The sequence below is a fragment of the Ranitomeya variabilis genome, chromosome 2 (genome assembly GCF_051348905.1).
Source record: "Ranitomeya variabilis isolate aRanVar5 chromosome 2, aRanVar5.hap1, whole genome shotgun sequence".
Classification (NCBI taxonomy): domain Eukaryota; kingdom Metazoa; phylum Chordata; class Amphibia; order Anura; family Dendrobatidae; genus Ranitomeya; species Ranitomeya variabilis.
The window spans coordinates 387,122,640-387,149,131 of NC_135233.1; the positions used below are offsets into that span (position 1 = coordinate 387,122,640).

At 51.0% G+C, this 26,492-nt stretch overlaps 2 protein-coding genes across 7 annotated transcripts in view; one reads left to right on the top strand and one right to left on the bottom strand.

Annotated features, from left to right (window-relative positions):
• Window positions 1–12,681: 12,681 nt before the first annotated feature.
• POLR1G (RNA polymerase I subunit G) lies at window positions 12,682–16,945 on the top strand. 4 transcript variants are annotated; one of them, XM_077286385.1, is made up of 4 exons: window positions 12,682–12,813; window positions 12,923–13,093; window positions 13,201–13,321; window positions 16,401–16,945. In XM_077286385.1, exons 2-4 carry the CDS (start codon window positions 13,012–13,014, stop codon window positions 16,804–16,806), a joined length of 609 nt encoding a protein of 202 aa, XP_077142500.1. In that variant the 5' UTR covers window positions 12,682–12,813; window positions 12,923–13,011; the 3' UTR covers window positions 16,807–16,945. The 4 variants fall into 4 exon arrangements, with proteins under 4 accessions (XP_077142500.1, XP_077142499.1, XP_077142502.1 ...); XM_077286384.1 differs by lacking the exon at window positions 12,682–12,813 and having other exon boundaries at window positions 12,852–13,093; XM_077286387.1 differs by lacking the exon at window positions 12,682–12,813 and having other exon boundaries at window positions 12,857–13,018; window positions 16,401–16,846.
• Window positions 16,946–16,969: 24 nt separating this feature from the next.
• LOC143806226 (uncharacterized) overlaps window positions 16,970–26,492 on the bottom strand; it is a 28,430-nt gene continuing 18,907 nt past the window's right edge. The window contains exons 1-4 of one of the 3 annotated variants that reach the window (XM_077286383.1): window positions 24,371–24,499; window positions 20,484–20,612; window positions 18,706–18,836; window positions 16,970–17,670 (exon numbers count right to left, since the gene is read on the bottom strand). In XM_077286383.1, coding sequence (XP_077142498.1) covers window positions 17,110–17,670; window positions 18,706–18,836; window positions 20,484–20,610 — 819 coding nt within the window. In that variant the 5' untranslated portion in view covers window positions 20,611–20,612; window positions 24,371–24,499 and the 3' untranslated portion in view covers window positions 16,970–17,109. Of the gene's footprint in view, window positions 17,671–18,705; window positions 18,837–20,483; window positions 20,613–23,533; window positions 23,589–24,370; window positions 24,500–26,492 lie in introns of those variants that run through there. The other 2 variants (XM_077286381.1, XM_077286382.1) reach the window with 2 other exon arrangements.

The following is a 26,492-nucleotide window of genomic DNA, read 5'->3' on the forward strand; positions in this document are numbered from 1 at the left end:
AGCGTGGTCTGCAACTGCGACCGCTGGGGTTCGGTTAACAAAGTGCTTAGCTCCAAGTCCTCAATGGACCAACTGGCCTTGGCTTGAGCCAGCATGACAAGGAGGGGGTCTTCCTCCCAGTCTTCGGACAGGCTACAGATCGGTAGGACGTAGGCTTCACGTTCAAGATGTGCCTTCATTATATTGACGTGAAAGGCCTTTCGCCTACCCCGAGCGTGGTCAAGCGTGACCACGTAAGTGACTGGTTTGAGCTGTTGGTGGACTGTTATGGTTCTCAATGGCAAGAGAACATAGCCCAGCATACATATGAACTAGCTCTTGGAAGGATGGAAACTTAAACTGACCATGAACTAAACCTGCCGCACAACTAACAGTAGCCGGGTAGCGTGCCTACGTTTTATCCCTAGACGCTCAGCGCCAGCCGGAGGACTAACTAATCCTGGCAGAGGAAAATACAGTCCTGGCTCACCTCTAGAGAAATTTCCCCGAAAGGCAGACAGAGGCCCCCACATATATTGGCGGTGATCTTAGATGAAAATGACAAACGTAGTATGAAAATAGGTTTAGCAAAATCGAGGTCCGCTTACTAGATAGCAGGAAGACAGAAAGGGCACTTTCATGGTCAGCTGAAAACCCTATCAAAATACCATCCTGAAATTACTTTAAGACTCTAGTATTAACTCATAACATCAGAGTGGCAATTTCAGATCACAAGAGCTTTCCAGACACAGAAACGAAACTGCAGCTGTGAACTGGAACAAAATGCAAAAAACAAACAAGGACAAAAGTCCGACTTAGCTGGGAGTTGTCTAGAAGAAGGAACATGCACAGAAAGGCTTCTGATTACAATGTTGACCGGCATGGAAGTGACAGAGGAGCAAGGTTAAATAGCGACTCCCACATCCTGATGGGAACAGGTGAACAGAGGGGATGATGCACACAAGTTCAATTCCACCAGTGGCCACCGGGGGAGCCCAAAATCCAATTTCACAACAGTACCCCCCCCTCAAGGAGGGGGCACCGAACCCTCACCAGAACCACCAGGGCGATCAGGATGAGCCCTATGAAAGGCACGGACCAGATCGGAGGCATGAACATCAGAGGCAGTCACCCAAGAATTATCCTCCTGACCGTATCCCTTCCATTTGACCAGATACTGGAGTTTCCGTCTGGAAACACGAGAGTCCAAGATTTTTTCCACAACGTACTCCAACTCGCCCTCAACCAACACCGGAGCAGGAGGCTCAACGGAAGGCACAACCGGTACCTCATACCTGCGCAATAATGACCGATGAAAAACATTATGAATAGAAAAAGATGCAGGGAGGTCCAAACGGAAGGACACAGGGTTAAGAATCTCCAATATCTTGTACGGGCCGATGAACCGAGGCTTAAACTTAGGAGAAGAAACCCTCATAGGGACAAAACGAGAAGACAACCACACCAAGTCCCCGACACAAAGCCGAGGACCAACCCGACGCCGGCGGTTGGCAAAAAGCTGAGTCTTCTCCTGGGACAACTTCAAATTGTCCACTACCTGCCCCCAAATCTGATGCAACCTCTCCACCACAGCATCCACTCCAGGACAATCCGAAGATTCCACCTGACCGGAGGAAAATCGAGGATGAAACCCCGAATTACAGAAAAAAGGAGACACCAAGGTGGCAGAGCTGGCCCGATTATTGAGGGCAAACTCCGCTAAAGGCAAAAAAGCAACCCAATCATCCTGATCTGCAGACACAAAACACCTCAAATATGTCTCCAAAGTCTGATTCGTCCGCTCGGTCTGGCCATTAGTCTGAGGATGGAAAGCAGACGAGAAAGACAAATCTATGCCCATCCTAGCACAGAATGCCCGCCAAAATCTAGACACGAATTGGGTTCCTCTGTCAGAAACGATATTCTCCGGAATACCATGCAAACGAACCACATTTTGAAAAAACAGAGGAACCAACTCGGAAGAAGAAGGCAACTTAGGCAGGGGAACCAAATGGACCATCTTAGAGAAACGGTCACACACCACCCAGATGACAGACATCTTCTGAGAAACAGGAAGATCCGAAATAAAATCCATCGAGATGTGCGTCCAAGGCCTCTTCGGGATAGGCAAGGGCAACAACAATCCACTAGCCCGAGAACAACAAGGCTTGGCCCGAGCACAAACGTCACAAGACTGCACAAAGCCTCGTACATCTCGTGACAGGGAAGGCCACCAGAAGGACCTTGCCACCAAATCCCTGGTACCAAAGATTCCAGGATGACCTGCCAACGCAGAAGAATGAACCTCAGAAATGACTTTACTGGTCCAATCATCAGGAACAAACAGTCTACCAGGTGGGCAACGATCAGGTCTATCCACCTGAAACTCCTGCAAGGCCCGCCGCAGGTCTGGAGAAACGGCAGACAATATCACTCCATCCTTAAGGATACCTGTAGGTTCAGAATTACCAGGGGAGTCAGGCTCAAAACTCCTAGAAAGGGCATCCGCCTTAACATTCTTAGAACCCGGTAGGTATGACACCACAAAATTAAACCGAGAGAAAAACAACGACCAGCGCGCCTGTCTAGGATTCAGGCGTCTGGCGGACTCAAGATAAATTAAATTTTTGTGGTCGGTCAATACCACCACCTGATGTCTAGCCCCCTCAAGCCAATGACGCCACTCCTCAAAAGCCCACTTCATGGCCAAAAGCTCCCGATTCCCAATATCATAATTCCGCTCGGCGGGCGAAAATTTACGAGAAAAAAAAGCACAAGGTTTCATCACGGAGCAGTCGGAACTTCTCTGCGACAAAACCGCCCCAGCTCCGATTTCAGAAGCGTCGACCTCAACCTGAAAAGGAAGAGCAACATCAGGCTGACGCAACACAGGGGCGGAAGAAAAGCGGCGCTTAAGCTCCCGAAAGGCCTCCACAGCAGCAGGGGACCAATCAGCAACATCAGCACCCTTCTTAGTCAAATCAGTCAATGGTTTAACAACATCAGAAAAACCAGCAATAAATCGACGATAAAAGTTAGCAAAGCCCAAAAATTTCTGAAGACTCTTAAGAGAAGAGGGTTGCGTCCAATCACAAATAGCCTGAACCTTGACAGGATCCATCTCGATGGAAGAGGGGGAAAAAATGTATCCCAAGAAGGAAATCTTTTGAACCCCAAAAACGCACTTAGAACCCTTCACACACAAGGAATTAGACCGCAAAACCTGAAAAACCCTCCTGACCTGCTGGACATGAGAGTCCCAGTCATCCGAAAAAATCAGAATATCATCCAGATACACAATCATAAATTTATCCAAATAATCATGGAAAATGTCATGCATAAAGGACTGAAAGACTGAAGGGACATTTGAAAGGCCAAAAGGCATCACCAAATACTCAAAGTGGCCCTCGGGCGTATTAAATGCGGTTTTCCACTCATCCCCCTGCTTAATTCGCACCAAATTATACGCCCCACGGAGATCTATCTTAGAGAACCACTTGGCCCCCTTTATGCGAGCAAACAAATCAGTCAGCAGTGGCAACGGATATTGATATTTAACCGTGATTTTATTCAAAAGCCGATAATCAATACACGGCCTCAAAGAGCCATCTTTCTTAGACACAAAGAAAAAACCGGCTCCTAAGGGAGATGACGAAGGACGAATATGTCCCTTTTCCAAGGACTCCTTTATATATTCTCGCATAGCAGCATGTTCAGGCACAGACAGATTAAATAAACGACCCTTAGGGTATTTACTACCCGGAATCAAATCTATGGCACAATCGCACTCCCGGTGCGGAGGTAATGAACCAAGCTTAGGTTCTTCAAAAACGTCACGATAGTCAGACAAGAATTCAGGAATCTCAGAGGGAATAGATGATGAAATGGAAACCAAAGGTACGTCCCCATGCATCCCCTTACATCCCCAGCTTAACACAGACATAGCTTTCCAGTCGAGGACTGGGTTATGAGATTGCAGCCATGGCAATCCAAGCACCAACACATCATGTAGATTATACAGCACAAGAAAGCGAATAATCTCCTGATGATCCGGATTAATTCGCATAGTTACTTGTGTCCAGTATTGTGGTTTATTACTAGCCAATGGGGTGGAGTCAATCCCCTTCAGAGGTATAGGAGTTTCAAGAGGCTCTAAATCATACCCACAGCGTTTGGCAAAGGACCAATCCATAAGACTCAAAGCGGCGCCAGAGTCGACATAGGCGTCCGCGGTAATAGATGATAAAGAACAAATCAGGGTCACAGATAGAATAAACTTAGACTGAAAAGTGCCAATTGAAACTGACTTATCAAGCTTCTTAGTGCGCTTAGAGCATGCTGATATAACATGAGTTGAATCACCACAATAAAAGCACAACCCATTTTTTCGTCTAAAATTCTGCCGTTCGCTTCTGGACAGAATTCTATCACATTGCATATTCTCTGGCGTCTTCTCAGTAGACACCGCCAAATGGTGCACAGGTTTGCGCTCCCGCAGACGTCTATCGATCTGGATAGCCATTGTCATGGACTCATTCAGACCCGCAGGCACAGGGAACCCCACCATAACATCCTTAATGGCATCAGAGAGACCCTCTCTGAAATTCGCCGCCAGGGCGCACTCATTCCACTGAGTAAGCACAGACCATTTACGGAATTTTTGGCAGTATATTTCAACTTCATCTTGCCCCTGAGATAGGGACATCAAGGCTTTTTCCGCCTGAAGCTCTAAATGAGGTTCCTCATAAAGCAACCCCAAGGCCAGAAAAAACGCATCCACATTGAGCAACGCAGGATCCCCTGGAGCCAATGCAAAAGCCCAATCTTGAGGGTCGCCCCGGAGCAAGGAAATCACAATCCTGACCTGCTGTGCAGGATCTCCAGCAGAGCGAGATTTCAGGGACAAAAACAACTTGCAATTATTTTTGAAATTTTGAAAGCAAGATCTATTCCCCGAGAAAAATTCAGGCAAAGGAATTCTAGGTTCAGATATAGGAACATGAACAACAAAATCTTGTAAATGTTGAACTTTCGTGGTGAGATTATTCAAACCTGCAGCTAAACTCTGAATATCCATTTTAAACAGGTGAACACAGAGCCATTCCAGGATTAGAAGGAGAGAGAGGAAGGCTGCAATATAGGCAGACTTGCAAGTGATTCAATTGAAAGCACACTCAGAACTGAAGGAAAAAAAAAAAAAATTTTCAGCAGACTTCTTTTTTCTCTCCTTTCTCTGCCAATTAATTTAACCCTTTGTAGGCCGGTCAAACTGTTATGGTTCTCAATGGCAAGAGAACATAGCCCAGCATACATATGAACTAGCTCTTGGAAGGATGGAAACTTAAACTGACCATGAACTAAACCTGCCGCACAACTAACAGTAGCCGGGTAGCGTGCCTACGTTTTATCCCTAGACGCTCAGCGCCAGCCGGAGGACTAACTAATCCTGGCAGAGGAAAATACAGTCCTGGCTCACCTCTAGAGAAATTTCCCCGAAAGGCAGACAGAGGCCCCCACATATATTGGCGGTGATCTTAGATGAAAATGACAAACGTAGTATGAAAATAGGTTTAGCAAAATCGAGGTCCGCTTACTAGATAGCAGGAAGACAGAAAGGGCACTTTCATGGTCAGCTGAAAACCCTATCAAAATACCATCCTGAAATTACTTTAAGACTCTAGTATTAACTCATAACATCAGAGTGGCAATTTCAGATCACAAGAGCTTTCCAGACACAGAAACGAAACTGCAGCTGTGAACTGGAACAAAATGCAAAAAACAAACAAGGACAAAAGTCCGACTTAGCTGGGAGTTGTCTAGAAGCAGGAACATGCACAGAAAGGCTTCTGATTACAATGTTGACCGGCATGGAAGTGACAGAGGAGCAAGGTTAAATAGCGACTCCCACATCCTGATGGGAACAGGTGAACAGAGGGGATGATGCACACAAGTTCAATTCCACCAGTGGCCACCGGGGGAGCCCAAAATCCAATTTCACAACAGTGGACGATGTATGGGCCTTCCCAAGTTGCCTGAAGCTTATCCTTTAGTACAGGGACCAGCTCCCACACCTTTTGACCCACCTGGTAGGTCGGCTCCCGGGTGTTCTGGGCGTACCAGTGGTTCTAATCAGCCTGAGCCTGCGTCATGTTGTTCTGCACCAACTGCATTTTGTCACGGAAGCGCATGACATTCTCCACTATGGACACTTCAGAAGGGTTCGGCTCCTCTTCCCAGGATTCCCTTACCAACCCAAGGGGTCCCTGGACTCACCTGCCATACAGGAGCTCAAAGGGGGAGAACCACATCGAGGCCTGCGGAACCTCTCGGTAAGCGAATAGCAGGTGTAGGAGGTACCTCTCCCAGTCGCGTCCTTGGGTCTCAAACAGCATGCGTTGCATCTGTTTGAGGGTACCGTTGAACCGCTCACACAAGCCATTGGTCTGGCAGTGATACGCACTCGATACCAGACACTTCACCTGCATTTTCTTACAGAGAGCCTCCATTAGGCGAGATATGGATTGGGTCCCTTGATCGGTAAGCATCTCCCTGGGAAATCCTGCCCGTGAAGAGATGGCCAACAGTGCATCCTCCACCTTATCTGCTCTGGTTGAGGACAGAGCCACTGCCTCTGGGTACCGGGTAGAGTAGTCTACCACCGTGAGGACGTATTGCTTTCCAGAGCTGCTGGGGATGGCCAGCGAGCCCACAATGTCCACCGCGATCCTCTGAAAAGGCTCCTCTATCCCTGGCAAAGGGATCAGGGGAGCCTTAAGAGCAGGCCCCGCCTTCCCCACTCTTTGGCAGGTGATACAGGTGCGGCAGTAGTTTGTCATATCTGTCCCCATCTTGGACCAATAGAAGTGTTGAAACAGCCGGGCCTTAGTTTTGCTGATCCCCAAGTGTCCAGCGAGTGGGATCTCATGGGCAATCAGCAACAACTCACCGCTGAATTGGTACGGGACAACCAGCTGTCTTTCCCTCAACCACTCCTTTTGGGATTTTCCGGGTACTGTCTCCCAATACAACCTCCCTCCTTACCAGAACACCCTCTCCTTATCAGTCACGGAGGTGGGCGCCTCGTCAAGGTGTCTCAAATTCTCCAGGCTCGCATCTGAGTGCAGAGCAGCCTGGATCTCCTGGCTAGGGAAAGAAAGAAGCGACGTCAGGGTCCCTTCCCCACGGGAACCCTCTGGGACCTGATCTTGATCCATCTCTGGTTCAGTCACCCTTGTGACTGATGAGGGTCCAGAAGGCAGAACGTTATCTGCGTTCCGGGCACTCTGACTGCGGGTGACAGCAGCTTCGTAGGCTGTCTCCCCGGGAATTTCCACAGACCCATCAGCCGGCGCTGCTATGGGTACTACCTCCCCATCCACCCCCAACATCGCACGAGCAGTGCTACTTATGGGCCAGTTACCTTCCTCTGTGGCACTGATCAGTTGCACAGCATCACATTCCTCACTGTTCACATGCATCTCCCCATTTCCTTAAGTAACAACGCTTGCTCCTGTTAGGAGTTCCTCAGCCATTCCACCCCGCAGAGTGACGTGGCTGAGCACTCCTGCACCTGTGAACACATAATTCTTAGGAAATAAATGGTTAGCAGGTAGAACATGCAGATTTTCATCATCAGTATCACCCTTGGCATTTTCAGAAAAATAATTATCAGGTACATCATTAACCGGTAAAGCATTGTCAGGTAACACATGCAATTTCCCATCGCTACCATCAGCATTCGATCGGGGAGGGGAGTCAGGGACATAATATGCAACAATCCTCCCCAAATCAGTCCCCAATAAAACATCAGTGGGCAAGTTATCGGACAGCCCCACTTCCTTCACCCAGCTCCCGGCACCCCAATCTGTATACACCCGGGCCATTTTCAGGGGACAGCAGATGCCCCCAATCCCGGTGACAGTCAGGGTTTTCCCCAGAATAATCTCTTCAGGGGCCGCCAGTTAGGGTATGTGCACACGTCAGGATTTCTTGCAGAAATTTCCTGAAGAAAACCGGAAATTTTCTGCAAGAAATCCGCATGTTTCTTTTTGCGTTTTTTTCCCGTTTTTTTTTAACATTTTGCAAGCGTAATTAGCTTGCAGAATGCTAAAGTTTTCCAAGCGATCTGTAGCATCGCTTGGAAAACTGATTGACAGGTTGGTCACACTTGTCAAACATAGTGTTTGACAAGTGTGACCAACTTTTTACTGTAGATGCAGCATCAATAGTAAAAGATAGAATGTTAAAAATAATAAAAAAATTAAAAAAATGGTTATACTCACCTGCAGACATCCAATCTCCTCAGCGGCGTCTGTTCCTATAGATGGTGTGTGCAGGACCTTCGATGACGTCGCGGTCACGTGAACGCGACGTCATCGCAGGTCCTTCACCACACCAGCTATAGGAACGAAAGCGGCAGCGTGCACCTGAGAGGCGGGAAGACTGCGGGGGCCATCAAAGGTGAGTATATGACTATTTTTTATTTTAATACTTTTTTTTTTTTTTTACCAATTATACGGTGCCCAGTCCGTGGAGGAGAGTCTCCTCTCCTCCACCCTGGGTACCAACCGCACATGATCTTACTTCCCGCATGGTGGGCATAGCCTCATGCGGAAAGTAAGCAGATCAATGCATTCCTAGGTGTGCGGAATCCCCGCAATTCCGCAAATTTAATGAACATGTTGCTTTTTTTTCCGCAATGTGATTTTTTCGCGGAAAAAAATGCAACATTTGCACAAGATATGCGGAATACACTGAAAATAATGGGAGGCATATGTAAGCGTTTTTTTTCACGTTTTTATAGCGAAAAAACGCGAAAAAAACCGCGAAAAATACTGAACGTGTGCACATGGCCTTAGGGTCGGATGAGGGTTCGTTCAGCCCCGGTGTCCTTGAGGCCTGTAGCAACATGGCCCCCCACGGTGATGTGCTGCACATTGTCACACACCCAACCGCCCCACCCACCAAAAGAACTGCTGAATTAGGCCCTGGGGCCTTGGCTGGGGGGATCTTCTGCTTCTCTGGACAGTTGGCACTGATATGACCAGTCCGTTTGCAGGAAAAACACTGGCGAGGGTCGGTGGTAAGTCTGATGCTGTTGGCAACAAGGACAGGGCCTCTGGTGTGTTGGCTGGCAGAGGCACTGATGTTGGTTGTAGGCTTACCCCCTCTCCAGCTGGTGGTGATTGGCTTCCGCACTTCCGATTTTCGGTTGGCCTCATAGGCATCAGCAATATGTGCTGCTTTTGTCACATCTTTGGGCTCCCTGTCCATCACGAACTGTCGCTCCTCAGCTGGGCAAAGATATAAGAACTGGTCTTTGATCATCAGGTCTCCCAGCTGCTCAAAGGTGGTCACTGACAGTCCTTGGGTCCACTGGTTAAAGTGGGTCCTGAGTCCATGCACCACATCGCTATAACTGTCATGTGGGCCACGTTGGAGGTTCCAGAACTTCTACGGTAAACCTCAAGTGTTAGCTGATACTTCTTTATCAGGGCCTGCTTGATGGCCTCATAGTCTTCATCTTGGTCTGGCGGGAGAGAAGCAAATGCCTCCAGAGTTTTGCATTTTAGCCCTGGGGTCAGGTATTGGGCCCATTGGTTATACAGCAGCAGGTATTGTCGGCAGGCTTTCTCAAAGGCCCGCAGAAAAGTGTCCAAGTCCCCATCCTTTTCCATCACAGAAAAGTGCTCTGGCCGGGGTTTAGGGATCTGAGCACTGCTGGGCTCGCCGCTGGATTGGGACGACCTCAGCCCCTGGAGTCAGGCTAACTCCAGCCGGTGCTCCAGCTCCACTTGTCGCTCGGCTCTCTCCGCTTGCCGCTCGCTCTCTCTGCCTCCCGCTGGGCTCTCTCTCGGCCTCTTGGAATTGCAGGACCAGCTGCAGACGTCTCTCTGTGTCATCTGCGGAGCATTGTTGCAGAGCCAGCTGCAGGCGGGGGTCCACGCTCCCCTGGTTGCAAGTAGTGCCAGCATTCAGCAGTTGGACCTCGGCAGCAGCACCACCTGCGCTGGTGCTAGCTTCTGCGTCCGCTGGGCTCTGAGGACTGGCTTGGTCCTCTTCAAATTGTACCAGTTCCGTGACCATTTGGGCCTTGGTTTTGCCATGGGGGTCCAGGCCGTGGTACGTGCATATTCCGACAAGAGTGTCCTTCTTCTGCTGGGTGTACCAGTCTTCTCCTTTTGCGGCCATCATTGCCAAATAAAAGATAGGATAGAAAAACAAAGAGAAAGGGAGGGGGTAATCGCAAGTACACACTATTGTCTCAGGACTAGTTAACACCGAGCTCGTTCTCCAAAACTTTTTTACGCAAAGTCCTGGCAAGAACTGTGCAGGTTTTTAGTGAAAGGAATGATTGCTCAGACCAGATCACTAATACTCTATTATCCCACCGCTGCCACCATTATGTCATGCTTCACGGGGAGAATACCTTTATCATCCCCACCACTCACACCAATTTGACATGAACTGGGGTTGTTTGGGTGCCCAGTTCTTTTCTGAAGGGGATTTATCTATATCCCACTTCCCAGTTCCGGTTAGGAACTTGCAGCTCTCTGGTGCCCCCTTACCCTTAGGTCAGACAGGGTACTGCGCCTAAGATAATTAGTCAGCAGAAAGGCTGCCTTACTTTGTACTGGCTAATGGGCACACTGCAGTGAGGGTGATATAACTACTCCCACTCAGGCGGGAACAATAATCATCAACGCCGTCCGTCTCTGTCAGTTTTCCCCAAAAGCACAAGACAATTTCTGCTGCTACCAGCTCCTATCTCTGAATTAAGGGGTTCAGGAGCCAGCCCAGATTAGTAATTCACTTCAGAGGACGTGACAGTACGTTATATAGCAAGGAAAGACAAAGCTAGTAATTTTATATATTTTACTCCAAAAAAAGGTAGGTAGTGTTTACAGAAGTATGAAAAGATATTATAAGGGTATGGCTCCACGGTCCGGAGGGGCGGCAGTATCGCCGCAGCGGCGAAGCCGCTCGGCGCTAAGCCCCGCCCCCTTCCTGGGACGTGATCATGCCGGATGTGTACAGTACACATCCGGGATCATCGCACCCCTCGCCATAGGGCCCTGTGATATGCCTTGCGGGGACGCTGCGTCCCCGCAAGGTGTACGGACATGCTGCGATCTGAAAAGACGCGCAGCATGTCCGGAGTCGCAGGGCCGCCGCGTGCGGGTTTCCACGCATAGTGGAGACGGGATTTCATAAAATCCCCTCCACTATGCTGGAACATCTGGACGCTGCTTGTTTGACGCTGCAGCGTCAAACAAGCAGCGTTTACTTACCGTGGAAACATACCCTAAAGAAGACAAGTATCGTATGTACAGTACAATTACAAATAAAATGGGATTAAAGTTGAAAAAACACATTTCGTTCATATCGTTTCATCTCATGGCTGACCGTGTGCGGTGGGGGAGGGGCACACATCTAGATGCATCACACCCCTGTCTCGTAGCTAGACCCAGGGCAATAAGACATGTGAAGACTGATGGCTCACTCACTTATCTCCGTGCCCAGAACCAAGGCACTCCCCCTGTGGTGACCTCACTCAGAGGCTGAATACTCCCCTTTCTCAGAGTTATAACAAGTCATCTCTATACATAACTCGCTGTATGAACCTCGGAGAAGAACCACAAAATGATCATGATGCTCACCACGTCATGAGGGTTCTTTTAAGTATAAACACAGCGTAGATATATGACCCGCTTACGGAGAAATCCATTCCTTGGATTTTGTTGACTTAGATCCTAGCGATTTCAGTGAGTTATAGATTTCTCGGTGGACATACAGAATATGTAACTTTTATATCGCTATCCCTGATCGGTGCCCTTGTACATAACTTTTCAAGAACAAAAGAGTCCCATGCGGTTTGAAATTTGCTGTACCAGTTATAGCTGGTATCAGGCGGGAGGAGGGATGAGGGGTTTAGGGAGAGGACTAGCTTTCGCAGCACAAAGCCATAAAAATTCCTCAGTGGAGCTGGCACGCTGGTCTCAGATTACAACTATATAGCAGAGGGGAGGGAGGAAGGGTGGCTTAGAATTCCAGTCTTGTGTTGGCAGGGAGAGGAAACTGCAGCTGAGAGCCCTGTATGTGTAACTGAAGTAATCAGAACTTCTAACTTTTACTACCGATCATTACACTGTTACCTCTTGTGTCCAGCAGGTGGCGCTGGTACCTGGGTTATACCGATCATTACGCTGTGTTACCTCTTGTGTCCAGCAGGTGGCGCTGGTACCTGGGTTATGCCGATCATTACACTGTGTTGCCTCTTGTGTCCAGCAGGTGGCGCTGGTACCTACGTTATACCGATCATTACACTGTGTTACATCTGTGTCCGGCAGGTGGCGCTAGTACCTGGGTTATACCGATCATTACACTGTGTTACATCTGTGTCCGGCAGGTGGCGCTAGTACCTGGGTTATACCTTTTATTACAGTGTTACCGCTTGTGTCCCGCAGGTGGCGCTAGTACCTGAGTTATATCGATCATTACACCGGTACATCCGTGTCCGGCAGGTGGCGCTAGTACCTGGGTTATACCGATCATTACACTGTGTTACATCTGTGTCCAGCAGGTGGCGCTAGTACCTGGGTTATGCCGTTTATTACAGTGTTACCTCCTATGTCCAGCAGGTGGCGCTAGTACCCGTGTTATACCGATCATTACACTGTGTTACATCTGTGTCCGGCAGGTGGCACTAGGACCTGGGTTATACCGATCATTACACTGTTACATCTGTGTCCGGCAGGTGGCGCTGATACCTAACTTATACTGCTTATTACACTGTATTACCTTTTGTAAGCAGCAGATGGCGCTAGTACCCGGGTAACCGATTTACACCGATCATTACAATATGTTACATCTGTGTCCGGCAGGTGGCGCTGGTACCTGGGTTATACCGAGCATTACATTATGTTACATCTGTGTCCGGCAGGTGGCGCTGGCGCGCATATTTTCCCGATCACTGCACTGTTTTCTCCTGTGTCGCACGGATATGACGTCATCCGCCAGTAGTTCCGAGTGATGGAGGGTAAGATGGCGGCGCCCGTGCTACATGTGACGGGGATCGTCAGTCACAGAGTGCAGGCTCCGTGTGCTGAAGCTGGTGATTGTAATGATGACTGATGCGGCTTCTGGGGTGTATGGCTCTTTGGGCTGATGTTGGAGGTCGTAGTTGGGATGTTGTGTGACTGACGGTGTTCTGTCCCTCAGGTGGCGGCTTCCGGTGTCCGCAGAGTTTTGTCCCTGTGGCGGAATGTGACGGTTCGGCGACCTCTGACCCAGATATGGAGCTTTGGCTGATTAAGGCGCCTGCAGACTTTTCTCCGGAGAGGTGAGAGGAGCGATGATGCCTGAGGGTGATGGGTCTGTCTGCAGAAAGTAAGTGTCCCCCCCCAACACGTGAGGCAGCTGCAGGGTGCGCTTCTTGTATCCAGAGACCGCCATGGGGGCGCTATGGAGCAAAAGTGACCGTCACACCAGTAGGAGGCGCTCCGTCATCACAACAAAGAACCTGCGGCCGCCACAAATAATGACATTGTGGAACAGGAAAACACTCAGGACATTACTGAGCTGACGAAATCCACATTGGAGCTTTATGAAAATTTTGCTGAGGGGGTTGGGCTTTGGCCTGTTGGGTCCCCCTGCCTCTCCGGGGGTCGGACTGACTCCTGGCTGTTGTTGACCCTGCCTCCCCGGGGGTCAATCTAACTATAAGCTGTTGCCCCCCGCCTCCCAGGGGGTATGGCTGACTTCGAGCTGTTGGCTCCCCAGGGAGTGGGCTGACTCTGGGCTCCTTGGCCTCCCTAGGGGGTGGGCTGACTCTGGTCTCTTGGTCCCCCACCTCCCCAGGGGGTGGGCTGACTCTGAGCTCTTGGTCCCCCACCTCCCCAAGGGGTGGGCTGACTCTGAGCTCTTGGTCCCCCACCTCCCCAAGGGGTGGGCTGACTCTGAGCTCTTGGTCCCCCACCTCCCTAAGGGGTGGGCTGACTCTGAGCTCTAGGTCCCCCCACGCCTCCCCAGGGGGTGGGCTGACTCTGAGCTCTTGGTCCCCCCTGCCTCCTCAGGGGGTGGGCTGACTCTGAGCTCTTGGTCCCCCCCGCCTTCCCAGGGGGTGGGCTGACTCTGGGCTCTTGGTCCCCCACCTCCCTAAGGGGTGGGCGGACTCTGGGCTCTTGGTTCCCCACCTCCATAAGGGGTGGGCTGACTGAGCTCTTGGTCTACCCCCGCCTCCTCAGGGGGTGTGCTGACTCTGGGCTTTTGGTCCCCCCCCCCCCCGCCTCCTCAGGGGGTGTGCTGACTCTGGGCTCTTGGTCCCCCCCCCCCCGCCTCCTCAGGGGGTGGGATGACTGGGCTCTTGGTCCCCCCCGCCTCCTCAGGGGGTGGGATGACTCTGAGCTCTTGGTCCCCCCGCCTCCTCAGGGGGTGTGCTGACTCTGGGCTCTTGGGCCCCCACTTCCCCAAGGGGTGGGCTGACTCTGGGCTCTTGGTCCCCCCCGCCTCCTCAGGGGGTGTGCTGACTCTGGGCTCTTGGTCCCCCCCCCCCGCCTCCTCAGGGGGTGGGATGACTGGGCTCTTGGTCCCCCCGCCTCCTCTGGGGGTGGGATGACTGGGCTCTTGGTCCCCCCCCCCCCCCGCTTCCTCTGGGGGTGGGATGACTGGGCTCTTGGTCCCCCCCCCCCCCCCCCCGCTTCCTCAGGGGGTGGGATGACTGAGCTCTTGGTCCCCCAGCCTTCCAAGGGGTGGGCTGATTCTGAGCTCTTGGTCCAGCCCCCCCCCCCCTCTTCTCAAGGGGGCGTGCTGACTCTGGGCTCTTGGGCCCCCAGCCTTCCAAGGGGTGGGCTTATTCTGGGCTCTTGAGCCCCCCGCCTCCCCAGGGGTACGTAGAAAAAGGCTAGCACTAGACTTCTGTGGAGGTAACGGTGCAAGTGAACGGAGCCAGTAGTCCTATCGATAATAAAATATATAATCACTGCACTCGTACAGGAGAAGGTTTGCTTCAAGTGGATAATTTATTGGTGAAAAGTGAGGCGACAGGAAAAAATTAACGTTTCGGCCAATCAGTGCCCTTGATCACAATGTCGCCTTTCGTAGGTTCTTTTCTAGAATTTGAACATGTAGTATTGTTGACGTAGATAAATATGAGGGTGTATACATACAATCATTGGTATTTGGTTTTGAAAAAAGGACACGTCTGTGTTTAAATGGAGTTACTGCGCTGGTCAGCGTTGGAGATGCTGACACAGACCTGCTCCTTCTGCTCAGACACGTCTGTGTCAGCATCTCCCACTTAGCCACCAACAGTGGCTCCTACAGCAACTCCAGGGGAACTGCCTGATCTGCAGGCACAGCTGCGCCACCAACAGACTTGTTTCCAAACCCTCTTTTGGCTATAAATCCTCCTTGCCTGGATATATAGATCTCAGCATTTCCACTGTATCACCAACGCCGACCAGCACTGTAACTCCTCCATTTAAACACGGACGTGTCCTTTTTTCAAAACCAAATACCAATGATTGTATGTATACACCCTCATATTTATCTACCGCAACGATACTACCACCTTCTGTACGAGTGCAGTGATTATACATTTTATTACCCCTGGGGTACGGGCTGACTCCATGCTGTTAGCGTCCACGGGGTCGGGCTGTTGGCCCCATCCTTCACTCTGTAGGAAAGTCTCCAGGATTTTGAGGGGTCTGGGAATTTGTGCTACACTTATGAGTAGGTGATGAATTTGAGTGAGAAGCTGTGCTGCAATATTGAAGGGGTTGTGATTAAAGGGGCCGTCCAGTCTCGGAAGAAATATCTGCACCCCCTTTGCCTACTGTCTGTCATGAGCCCACTGTATTCCCCGTGTTGGTGGTCAGTCATTTGACCACATGTGTGATTTCCATCCTTGCTGTCAGTTTCTGATTACTGCACTGGATTATAGGTGCTTGTGTGTAATGGATGTAACTATAAACCTGGAACTAAGTAATGAGAGGGGGCACAGTCTATTTATCTGGGCAGATGTATAATGGGGGCTGTAGTGCTACTTAGAGCAGTTTATTCAGGAGCGTCCAGTGTGGAGAACGGCCCAGCACTTGTATCTGGGATTATGTCCACAGCGAGTCCTGCAGGCTCAGACATGTGTCCAGAGAATTGGAGACTGATCCTAATACATGAGCTCTGGATACAGGGGGCTCCCGGCTGCACTGGACGAGGCCTCAATGTCTTCTAGAGCAGGAGGCATCACATTTACCATTCCAGCCTGTACTCCAGAGCTGCACTCACTGTTCTGCTAGTTTTCAGGTCTGATTCTCCCAGCGCCACCACCTTTGCGCTGTATTATCACAGATACATTGGTGGAGGGGTCTGTGCAGTAATGGACGAGGGGATGGGAGTAACGTCATCTCTCTTCTTGTCATCAGCTTTAACTCTCATCGTTTCCCATTATCCGGCTACAAGATGCAGAGGATCAAAGATGGCGGCGTGAAGAAGTATTACCACATGGTGTCCACGCCGGGCCCTGCGCTGCCACTGTGCGCCTTTCTGCAGCCTTCAGGGCTCCCGAAGGACAAGCTCCAGGCCGCTTCTCCATTACAAGGTGTCATCACTTTGTCAGAGGCCCACGGAGACCACACAGCCCTGCACAGTGTTCCTGACCGGCCGCCATTATCCCTCCCACAGGGACTGAAACAGCGGTTTAGTCCATTTGGTGCTATTGCCCCGAACGTTAGTGAGGTGAATAGAGAAGACTCCCAGTTATTAGGAAGCACCAAGAAAAAGAAAAGAGCAAAGAAACGGAAGCAGGAGGAGGTGGTGGCTGACGCCTGAACTCTGGACTTGGATCGTGGGATTTTTTTGTATGGGGACCTTCGAATTTAATAAACACCTGTGCGATGCAGCCTGTGTTACCATCACTGGCCACTAGGTGTAGATAGTGTCCTTTTAGAGCTGAAGGGATCACATGGGGGCAAAGAACCAATCAGACAAGTGGTAGATAAAATCACGCTCTGATGAAATAAAGCAGATACAGATCATAACGTCGTCACGTCCCAGAGAAACCGACAATAAAAAGTTTTATGCTATAAAAATGGAAATGTACAAAGGTCAGAGGGGAGGGTTTGTCCACTGCGGTCATACTGCGCCCCCCAGATCACAGGCAGGTGGCGCTGCTTCTGATGTCATGGCTTCCTCCGGTGATGTCACTTTCTCTTCTTCCTCGGTCAATTCTGCTGACTCAGAGTCGTTGTCTTTGGTCGCACTGGAAGCCTCAGTCGTGTTCATCACTTCTTCCGTTGTGCCTGAGTCGGGGGCGGCGGGTGGAATTTCTCTGTAGCCTCCGCTCCTTTCCATCGCCCTCCGCAGCCGCTCCCAGCCGCCCTCCTCGCCCTGTAGCGCTCTCTCATAGAGTCTAGTGTGAGCCTTCAGTTCTCGGATTGACCTCTGAGTCTCTCGTGTCCGGCGCAGCAAGGCTAGCGAGCGCAGGGAGACCTCCAGGATCTGCGGTGCCGCCTGCTTGGGCTGAGGAGGAGCGAGGGCTGTGTCTATGGGAGGATCAGAAGCCGAACTTGGGGGAGGAGGAGGTAGACGTGGTGCAATCTTGGGATAAGAGCGCAGGATGGGCAGGTAGGAGGAGGAAGGGGAAGCTCTTTTACGATGGCGTCTGACAGGAGCCTGGAGAAGCACAAGGCGAGGCTAGAAGGAGAAATAGAGAAAAGTTACCAGACATGACCATGAGGAGCAGATTCGCCACCAGGGCGGCAGCACTGAGGCAACTAGATGATAAATGAACGTATCTCAATGTGATGTGGGCAGAGAACGGGGTGTGACTACAAGAAACGTAGCGTCAGAACGGAGTTGTCACTCGCGCATGGAAACTGCAGCTGATGAAGACCCCTGAAGGGGTACATCAGAAATGGGGGCTTATAGCAGTGACTGCAGGGGGTAGGGAGGTGCCACCGCTGGTCCGGGTGGATAGGATTGGTTCCAGGTGCTTGTACTGGAGAGGATCCTACCCTTTCATCCAGGAAAACCTTCTTTTAAAGAGTAACTACAACCTTTATTAATTATTGATCATCCTTTGTAAAGTTATGAATATTTTTAATATATTCCATTGTCTTATTTTGCTTTCTTCTCTCATGTGTCGATATAACCTCCTACTTCATGCTCCTTTTGAAGCTGCTTTGACCTGCTATCCAGCAAGAAACCCTAGTCAACTATCCGCTGTCTGAGCACAGGAGAGGATGGAGGGGAGTATGGGCGAGGGAGATGAGTTTGGCGGAGGGGAACAGAGAAGCTGGAAATAATGTTTGCCTATGATTCTTGCTGGAGCAGCAGCTCAAATCAGCTTCTAAAGGAGCATGATCTACAAGGTTATAACTAGAGATGAGAAAATATGTTCGGAAAATGATCGCCGATTCCAAATTTGCCATATTCGTACCATATTGGTGGCAAATTTGTTTGATCGTTTCTGAACATATTCGCTCCTTAGTACTCCTATTAGCTCCAATGGTGTTGGGCGAATATTGCAAGTACAGCGATCATAATCCGAACTGAATATTGAAATATTCGCTCATCTCCAGTTATAACGACACATGAGAGAGGATGAAGCACAATAAGAAAGTGGCGTATATTACAGAGAGTCATTAACAATCAGTAATTATACAAAGTTTACAGAATTGTGGAATCAAACATTTTGTCGGACACACATCTTGTTTTTCTCTTCCTCACCTGTTTGAGGACGACGTTCTGTAGGATGTATATAGGAGTATACGCCGGCTGTGTTGGTGGGGTGGCGGCCGTCACGCTGGCCCTTGTTGATGGCGGCGTGTCCTCTGAGCTGATGCTTTCCGAGCTGCTGTCTGTGAAGAGAACATCAGTCAGTCCCTGGCGGGGCAGCGGGCCGGATCCATACTCCCTCACACCTCTGTACAGAGGCGGGACCAGGATGGCGGGACAGTGTGGGCGGAGCATTGTGTGGGCGGAGCTATGTCTCTGCCCCGGGGTGGGTAGGTTCACCTGTAATCTGGCAGTGGACTCTGCTGACCCTCCCACGACTGCAGAGATTATGCCTGCAGTGGTCGTGACCGCCAGCTTTATCAGAATGGTCTTTGGGTACCGTCACACAGTCACACTTTGATTGCTACGACGGTACGATTCGTGACGTTCCAGCGATATCCATACGATATCGCAGTGTCTGACACGCAGCAGCGATCAGGGATCCTGCTGAGAATCGTACGTCGTAGCAGATCGTATGGAACTTTCTTTCGTCGCTGGATCTCCCGCTGACATCGCTGGATCGTTGTGTGTGACACCGATCCAGCGATGCGTTCACTTGTAACCAGGGTAAACATCGGGTAACTAAGCGCAGGGCCGCGCTTAGTAACCCGATGTTTACCCTGGTTACCAGCGTAAACGTAAAAAAAACAAACAGCACATACTCACATTCCGGTGTCTGTCCCCGGCGTCTCAGCTTCTCTGCACTGTGAGCGCCGGCCAGCCAGAAAGCGAGCACAGCGGTGACGTCTGACGTCACCGCTCTGCTTTCCGGCTATGGCGCTTACACAGTGCAGAGAAGCTGAGACGCCGGAGGACAGACACCGGAATGTAAGTATGTACTGTTTGTTTTTTTTACGTTTACGCTGGTAACCAGGGTAAACATCGGGTTACTAAGCGCGGCCCTGCGCTTAGTAACCCGATGTTTACCCTGGTTACCCGGGGACTTCGGCATCGCTCCAGCGCCGTGATTGCAACGTGTGACCGCAGTCTACGACGCTGGAGCGATAATCATACGACGCTGCGACGTCACGGATCGTGCCGTCGTAGCGATCAAAATTGCATTGTGTGACGGTACCCTTTGTTGCCTGTAGCAACCAATTACTGCGCAGCTTTCACTTTACCACAGCAGTTTCAGAAATGAAAGCTGCGCTCTGGTTGCTATGGGTAACAAAGGCGGACCACCATAAATGCCTGGAAAATTCCATAAATTGTTAGCTCCACAGTGGGAGAATACGCTGAGAGCAGCGCCCGGGAGGCCAAGTATGGACGACATTGCTGTCTGGGGTCAGATATTGTGATCTGTGCGGACCCTGAAGACTGTTGTAAACTGACTGATTGGTTGCTATGCCTTGATGATCAGAGTGCAGCTTTCATTGTCCGAGAGCAGTAGATGAGAGCTGTGCTCTGATTGGTTGCTGTAAGTGGATTAATCCATTTTTACAACAGAGGTGTTTGAGGAACCAGCATGGTCCACAGGGTCCTGTCAGGTAGGTGAGTGGCTCTACGGTCGTGTTCACATTAGGTTTGGGCTCCACGGCTGAGACTGTGTCACACAGACCCCAGCACGGCGCTATTGGGACCATGAGGTAATGTCGGCGTCGGGGGGGGGGGGGGGAATAGATGGGAGTTATCACAAAGCTGAGAATGTAACCACAGTCGTGCACCAAGGAGATGCTGAGGGTTGTAGTACGCAGGAGCGGAGGGTCGTATGGTGGATAAATGGCGCTCACCGGAGTACCCAGAATCCTTCTCGGTCTCGCTCACTGACTGCTCTTTTGTGACCGGTGGCATCTCGGCCTCCGCACTCTGCTGTTCCCCGGGATTAGGAGGTCCGGCGTCTGGTGGAGGAGACTTCATATCTGCAGAGTGGAGGAGAGACTGCGTCATTACATGAGGGGAGCAGGGGGTCCGGACTCGTATACCCCAGCACCCGGCCATCCGCTATCAGCAGGAGCCCACCATCACTAGAGGACCTGACTGTAATTAAATTGTCTTAACTTGTATTGAATTTGTCTGTACATGTCCCCACTTAATTGTAAAGCGCTGCGAAATATGTTGGCGCTATATAAATACAAATTATTATTATTATTACTGCAATCTGTCATGTGGGGGCGCTGCAGGGAAATTGGACCCATGCACCATGAGAGAGAGAAACATCAATCACTGGTCAGCGTGTATATAACCCAGTGTATACTGCGGTATATAGGGCAGTGTTGTGTATAGTGCGGTATATAGGGCCGGGTTCTTGTGTATAGTGCGGTACATAGGGCCGGGTTGTGTATAGTGCGGTATATAGGGCCGGGTTGTGTATAGTGCGGTATATAGGGCCGGGTTGTGTATAGTGCGGTATATAGGGCCGGGTTGTGTATAGTGCGGTATATAGGGCCGGGTTCTTGTGTACAGTGCGGTATATAGGGTCGGGTTCTTGTGTACAGTGCGGTATATAGGGCCGGGTTCTTGTGTACAGTGCGGTATATAGGGCCGGGTTCTTGTGTATAGTGCGGTACATAGGGCCGAGTTGTGTATAGTGCGGTATATAGGGCCGGGTTCTTGTGTACAGTGCGGTATATAGGGTCGGGTTCTTGTGTACAGTGCGGTATATAGGGCCGGGTTCTTGTGTACAGTGCGGTATATAGGGCCGGGTTCTTGTGTACAGTGCGGTATATAGGGCCGGGTTCTTGTGTACAGTGCGGTATATAGGGCCGGGTTCTTGTGTACAGTGCGGTATATAGGGCCAGGTTCTTGTGTATAGTGCGGTATATAGGGCCGGGTTCTTGTGTATAGTGCGGTACATAGGGCCGAGTTGTGTATAGTGCGGTATATAGGGCCGGGTTCTTGTGTACAGTGCGGTATATAGGGTCGGGTTCTTGTGTACAGTGCGGTATATAGGGCCGGGTTCTTGTGTACAGTGCGGTATATAGGGCCGGGTTCTTGTGTATAGTGCGGTACATAGGGCCGAGTTGTGTATAGTGCGGTATATAGGGCCGGGTTCTTGTGTACAGTGCGGTATATAGGGTCGGGTTCTTGTGTACAGTGCGGTATATAGGGCCGGGTTCTTGTGTACAGTGCGGTATATAGGGCCGGGTTCTTGTGTACAGTGCGGTATATAGGGCCGGGTTCTTGTGTATAGTGCGGTATATAGGGCCGGGTTCTTGTGTAAAGTGCGGTACATAGGGCCGGGTTCTTGTGTATAGTGCGGTACATAGGGCCGAGTTGTGTACAGTGCGGTATATAGGGCCGGGTTCTTGTGTACAGTGCGGTATATAGGGCCGGGTTCTTGTGTATAGTGCGGTATATAGGGCCGGGTTCTTGTGTACAGTGCGGTATATAGGGCCGGGTTCTTGTGTATAGTGCGGTATATAGGGCCGGGTTCTTGTGTATAGTGCGGTATATAGGGCCGGGTTCTTGTGTACAGTGCGGTATATAGGGCCGGGTTCTTGTGTATAGTGCGGTATATAGGGCCGGGTTCTTGTGTATAGTGCGGTATATAGGGCCGGGTTCTTGTGTACAGTGCGGTATATAGGGCCGGGTTCTTGTGTACAGTGCGGTATATAGGGCCGGGTTCTCTTGTGTATAGTGCGGTATATAGGGCCGGGTTGTGCATAGTGCGGTATATAGGGCCGGGTTCTTGTGTATAGTGCGGTATATAGGGCCGGGTTCTTGTGTACAGTGCGGTATATAGGGCCGGGTTCTTGTGTACAGTGCGGTATATAGGGCCGGGTTCTTGTGTATAGTGCGGTATATAGGGCCGGGTTCTTGTGTATAGTGCGGTATATAGGGCCGGGTTCTTGTGTATAGTGCGGTATATAGGGCCGGGTTCTTGTGTACAGTGCGGTATATAGGGCCGGGTTCTTGTGTATAGTGCGGTATATAGGGCCGGGTTCTTGTGTACAGTGCGGTATATAGGGCCGGGTTCTTGTGTATAGTGCGGTATATAGGGCCGGGTTCTTGTGTACAGTGCGGTATATAGGGCCGGGTTCTCTTGTGCATAGTGCGGTATATAGGGCCGGGTTGTGCATAGTGCGGTATATAGGGCCGGGTTCTTGTGTATAGTGCGGTATATAGGGCCGGGTTCTTGTGCATCATGCGGTATATAGGGCCGGGTTCTTGTGTATAGTGCGGTATATAGGGCCGGGTTCTTGTGTATAGTGCGGTATATAGGGCCGGGTTCTTGTGTATAGTGCGGTATATAGGGCCGGGTTCTTGTGTACAGTGCGGTATATAGGGCCGGGTTCTCTTGTGTATAGTGCGGTATATAGGGCCGGGTTGTGCATAGTGCGGTATATAGGGCCGGGTTCTTGTGTATAGTGCGGTATATAGGGCCGGGTTCTTGTGCATCATGCGGTATATAGGGCCGGGTTCTTGTGTATAGTGCGGTATATAGGCTATAATGTACAGTGACGGGTGTATAGTCCCCAGTGGCCCCGCTTGCTCTGGCAGCCCGTCTGTGTACAGTGCGCAGGCTCCGCCCCCAGATGTACAGCACACAGAGTCCGGCGCTCCCGCTGCAGGGTGGTGTGAGTCACGCTGCTGTACTGTACGCTCTGTGCCGGCTCCTCCCGTACACTCACCGCACGTGGGGAACAGCGTGTTTACAGCCGACACTCGCCCTGTCCTCACCTCCCATCTGACTGCAAGTACAGAGCCTCTCCCCACCACGTGTCTGACGCCACATTGGTCTGGACTGGTCCACAGGGGACAGAGAGGAGAGGGCCCCTGTGGGCCGCTGTGCAGGGGGCTCTACCTCTACACATGAGCAGCACTAGTTGGTACCAGACACCTGAATCTCTGTACAGACAGGAGCAGCTCCTCCTCACCATCCAACAACCCTCCCAGATTATTATATGGAGCCGGGGGGACATCAGCAGACTCAAGAGCCAGTGTCACAGGGGGCTCCTTCACAGCCCAAGCCAGCACCGAGATTCTCAGACCCTCCCGCCTGCACCTCTGACCACCCAGCTGTGTCTCTGACCACCCAGCTGTGTCTCTGACCACCCAGCTGTGTCTCTGACCATTCAACTGTGTCTCTGACCACCCAACTGTGTCTCTGACCACCCAACTGTGTCTCTGACCATTCAACTGTCTCTGACCACCCAACTGTCTCTGACCACCCAACTGTCTCTGACCATTCAACTGTGTCTCTGACCACCCAACTGTGTCTCTGACCATTCAACTGTGTCTCTGACCACCCAACTGTGTCTCTGACCATTCAACTGTGTCTCTGACCCTCCCGCCTGCACCTCTGACCACCCAACTGTGTCTCTGACCACCCAACTGTGTCGCTGACCACACAGCTGTACCACTGACCCTCCCGCCTGCACCTCTGACCACCCTGCTGTGTCTCTGGTTACCCAGTTTTCTGATCATAAAGCTGTTTTTCTGACCTCCTTTCCGTCTCTGACTACCTGTCTAGTCACACTTGTGCCTGCCCTCTCTGTTCTAATGTCAGCTCTCCCTGGTGTCTCTTCTGGACAGAGTATTTCTCCTTAATAAGATTCATCACAGAAGAAAATGGAAAAGTGAAATCCTAAAGATTCTACAAACTCTGCTGGTGACAACAGAATCTGCCTGTCTGTCTCTATTATCTATCTGTACACATGTAGGAAAAGTTAGTTACCTGCTGTCTGTGTTGCTCTCGCTGAGGTTCTGCTCTCCTGTTCACACTCTGCTCTGTGTTGTGGTTGCTCTCAGGCCGCCCTGCTCTCCTCCTCTTCTATTTCTCCTCCTCTTTTATTTCTCCTCCTCTCTGTTCACACAGGGAACAGGAGGAGGAGATTACAATTGTTTCTATCATTTTTCCGATTCTCCGACTGTTATATAATAGAATTCGCCCCATGCTCGGCGCTGTGGGCGGCAAACTAGAGGACAGACCCCGGGGTGTGTGCAGGGCGCTGCCCAACTCTGGGGAGAGAACCTGGATCTGTCTCACATCTATGGATCCATCTCTGTCATTGTCTATTTATCTACAGTCACCTTGTCTTGTGGCCACATCCACGCCAGATTTGTTATATATATATATATCGGGTATTCTAGAATATGTATGTATATAGCAGCCACATAGTATATAGCACAGGCCACGTAGTATATAGGAGCCATGTAGTATATGGCAGAGAAATACTACGTGGCCTGTGCTGTATACTATGTGGCTGCTATGTACATACATACATATTCTAGAATACCCGATGCGTTAATAAAGGCCACACAGTATATAACACAGCCCACGCAGTATATAGCAGCCACACAGTATATAACACAGGCGACGTAGTATATAAGACAGGCCACGCAGTATATAAGACAGGCCACGTAGTATATAACACGGCACGCAGTATATAACACAGCCCGCGCAGTATATCACACAGCCCGCGCAGTATATCACACAGCCCGCGCAGTATATCACACAGCCCGCGCAGTATATCACACAGCCCGCGCAGTATATCACACAGCCCGCGCAGTATATCACACAGCCCGCGCAGTATATCACACAGCCCGCGCAGTATATCACACAGCCCGCGCAGTATATCACACAGCCCGCGCAGTATATCACACAGCCCGCGCAGTATATCACACAGCCCGCGCAGTATATCACACAGCCCGCGCAGTATATCACACAGCCCGCGCAGTATATCACACAGCCCGCGCAGTATATCACACAGCCCGCGCAGTATATCACACAGCCCGCGCAGTATATCACACAGCCCGCGCAGTATATCACACAGCCCGCGCAGTATATCACACAGCCCGCGCAGTATATCACACAGCCCGCGCAGTATATCACACAGCCCGCGCAGTATATCACACAGCCCGCGCAGTATATCACACAGCCCGCGCAGTATATCACACAGCCCGCGCAGTATATCACACAGCCCGCGCAGTATATCACACAGCCCGCGCAGTATATCACACAGCCCGCGCAGTATATCACACAGCCCGCGCAGTATATCACACAGCCCGCGCAGTATATCACACAGCCCGCGCAGTATATCACACAGCCCGCGCAGTATATCACACAGCCCGCGCAGTATATCACACAGCCCGCGCAGTATATCACACAGCCCGCGCAGTATATCACACAGCCCGCGCAGTATATCACACAGCCCGCGCAGTATATCACACAGCCCGCGCAGTATATCACACAGCCCGCGCAGTATATCACACAGCCCGCGCAGTATATCACACAGCCCGCGCAGTATATCACACAGCCCGCGCAGTATATCACACAGCCCGCGCAGTATATCACACAGCCCGCGCAGTATATCACACAGCCCGCGCAGTATATCACACAGCCCGCGCAGTATATCACACAGCCCGCGCAGTATATCACACAGCCCGCGCAGTATATCACACAGCCCGCGCAGTATATCACACAGCCCGCGCAGTATATCACACAGCCCGCGCAGTATATCACACAGCCCGCGCAGTATATCACACAGCCCGCGCAGTATATCACACAGCCCGCGCAGTATATCACACAGCCCGCGCAGTATATCACACAGCCCGCGCAGTATATCACACAGCCCGCGCAGTATATCACACAGCCCGCGCAGTATATCACACAGCCCGCGCAGTATATCACACAGCCCGCGCAGTATATCACACAGCCCGCGCAGTATATCACACAGCCCGCGCAGTATATCACACAGCCCGCGCAGTATATCACACAGCCCGCGCAGTATATCACACAGCCCGCGCAGTATATCACACAGCCCGCGCAGTATATCACACAGCCCGCGCAGTATATC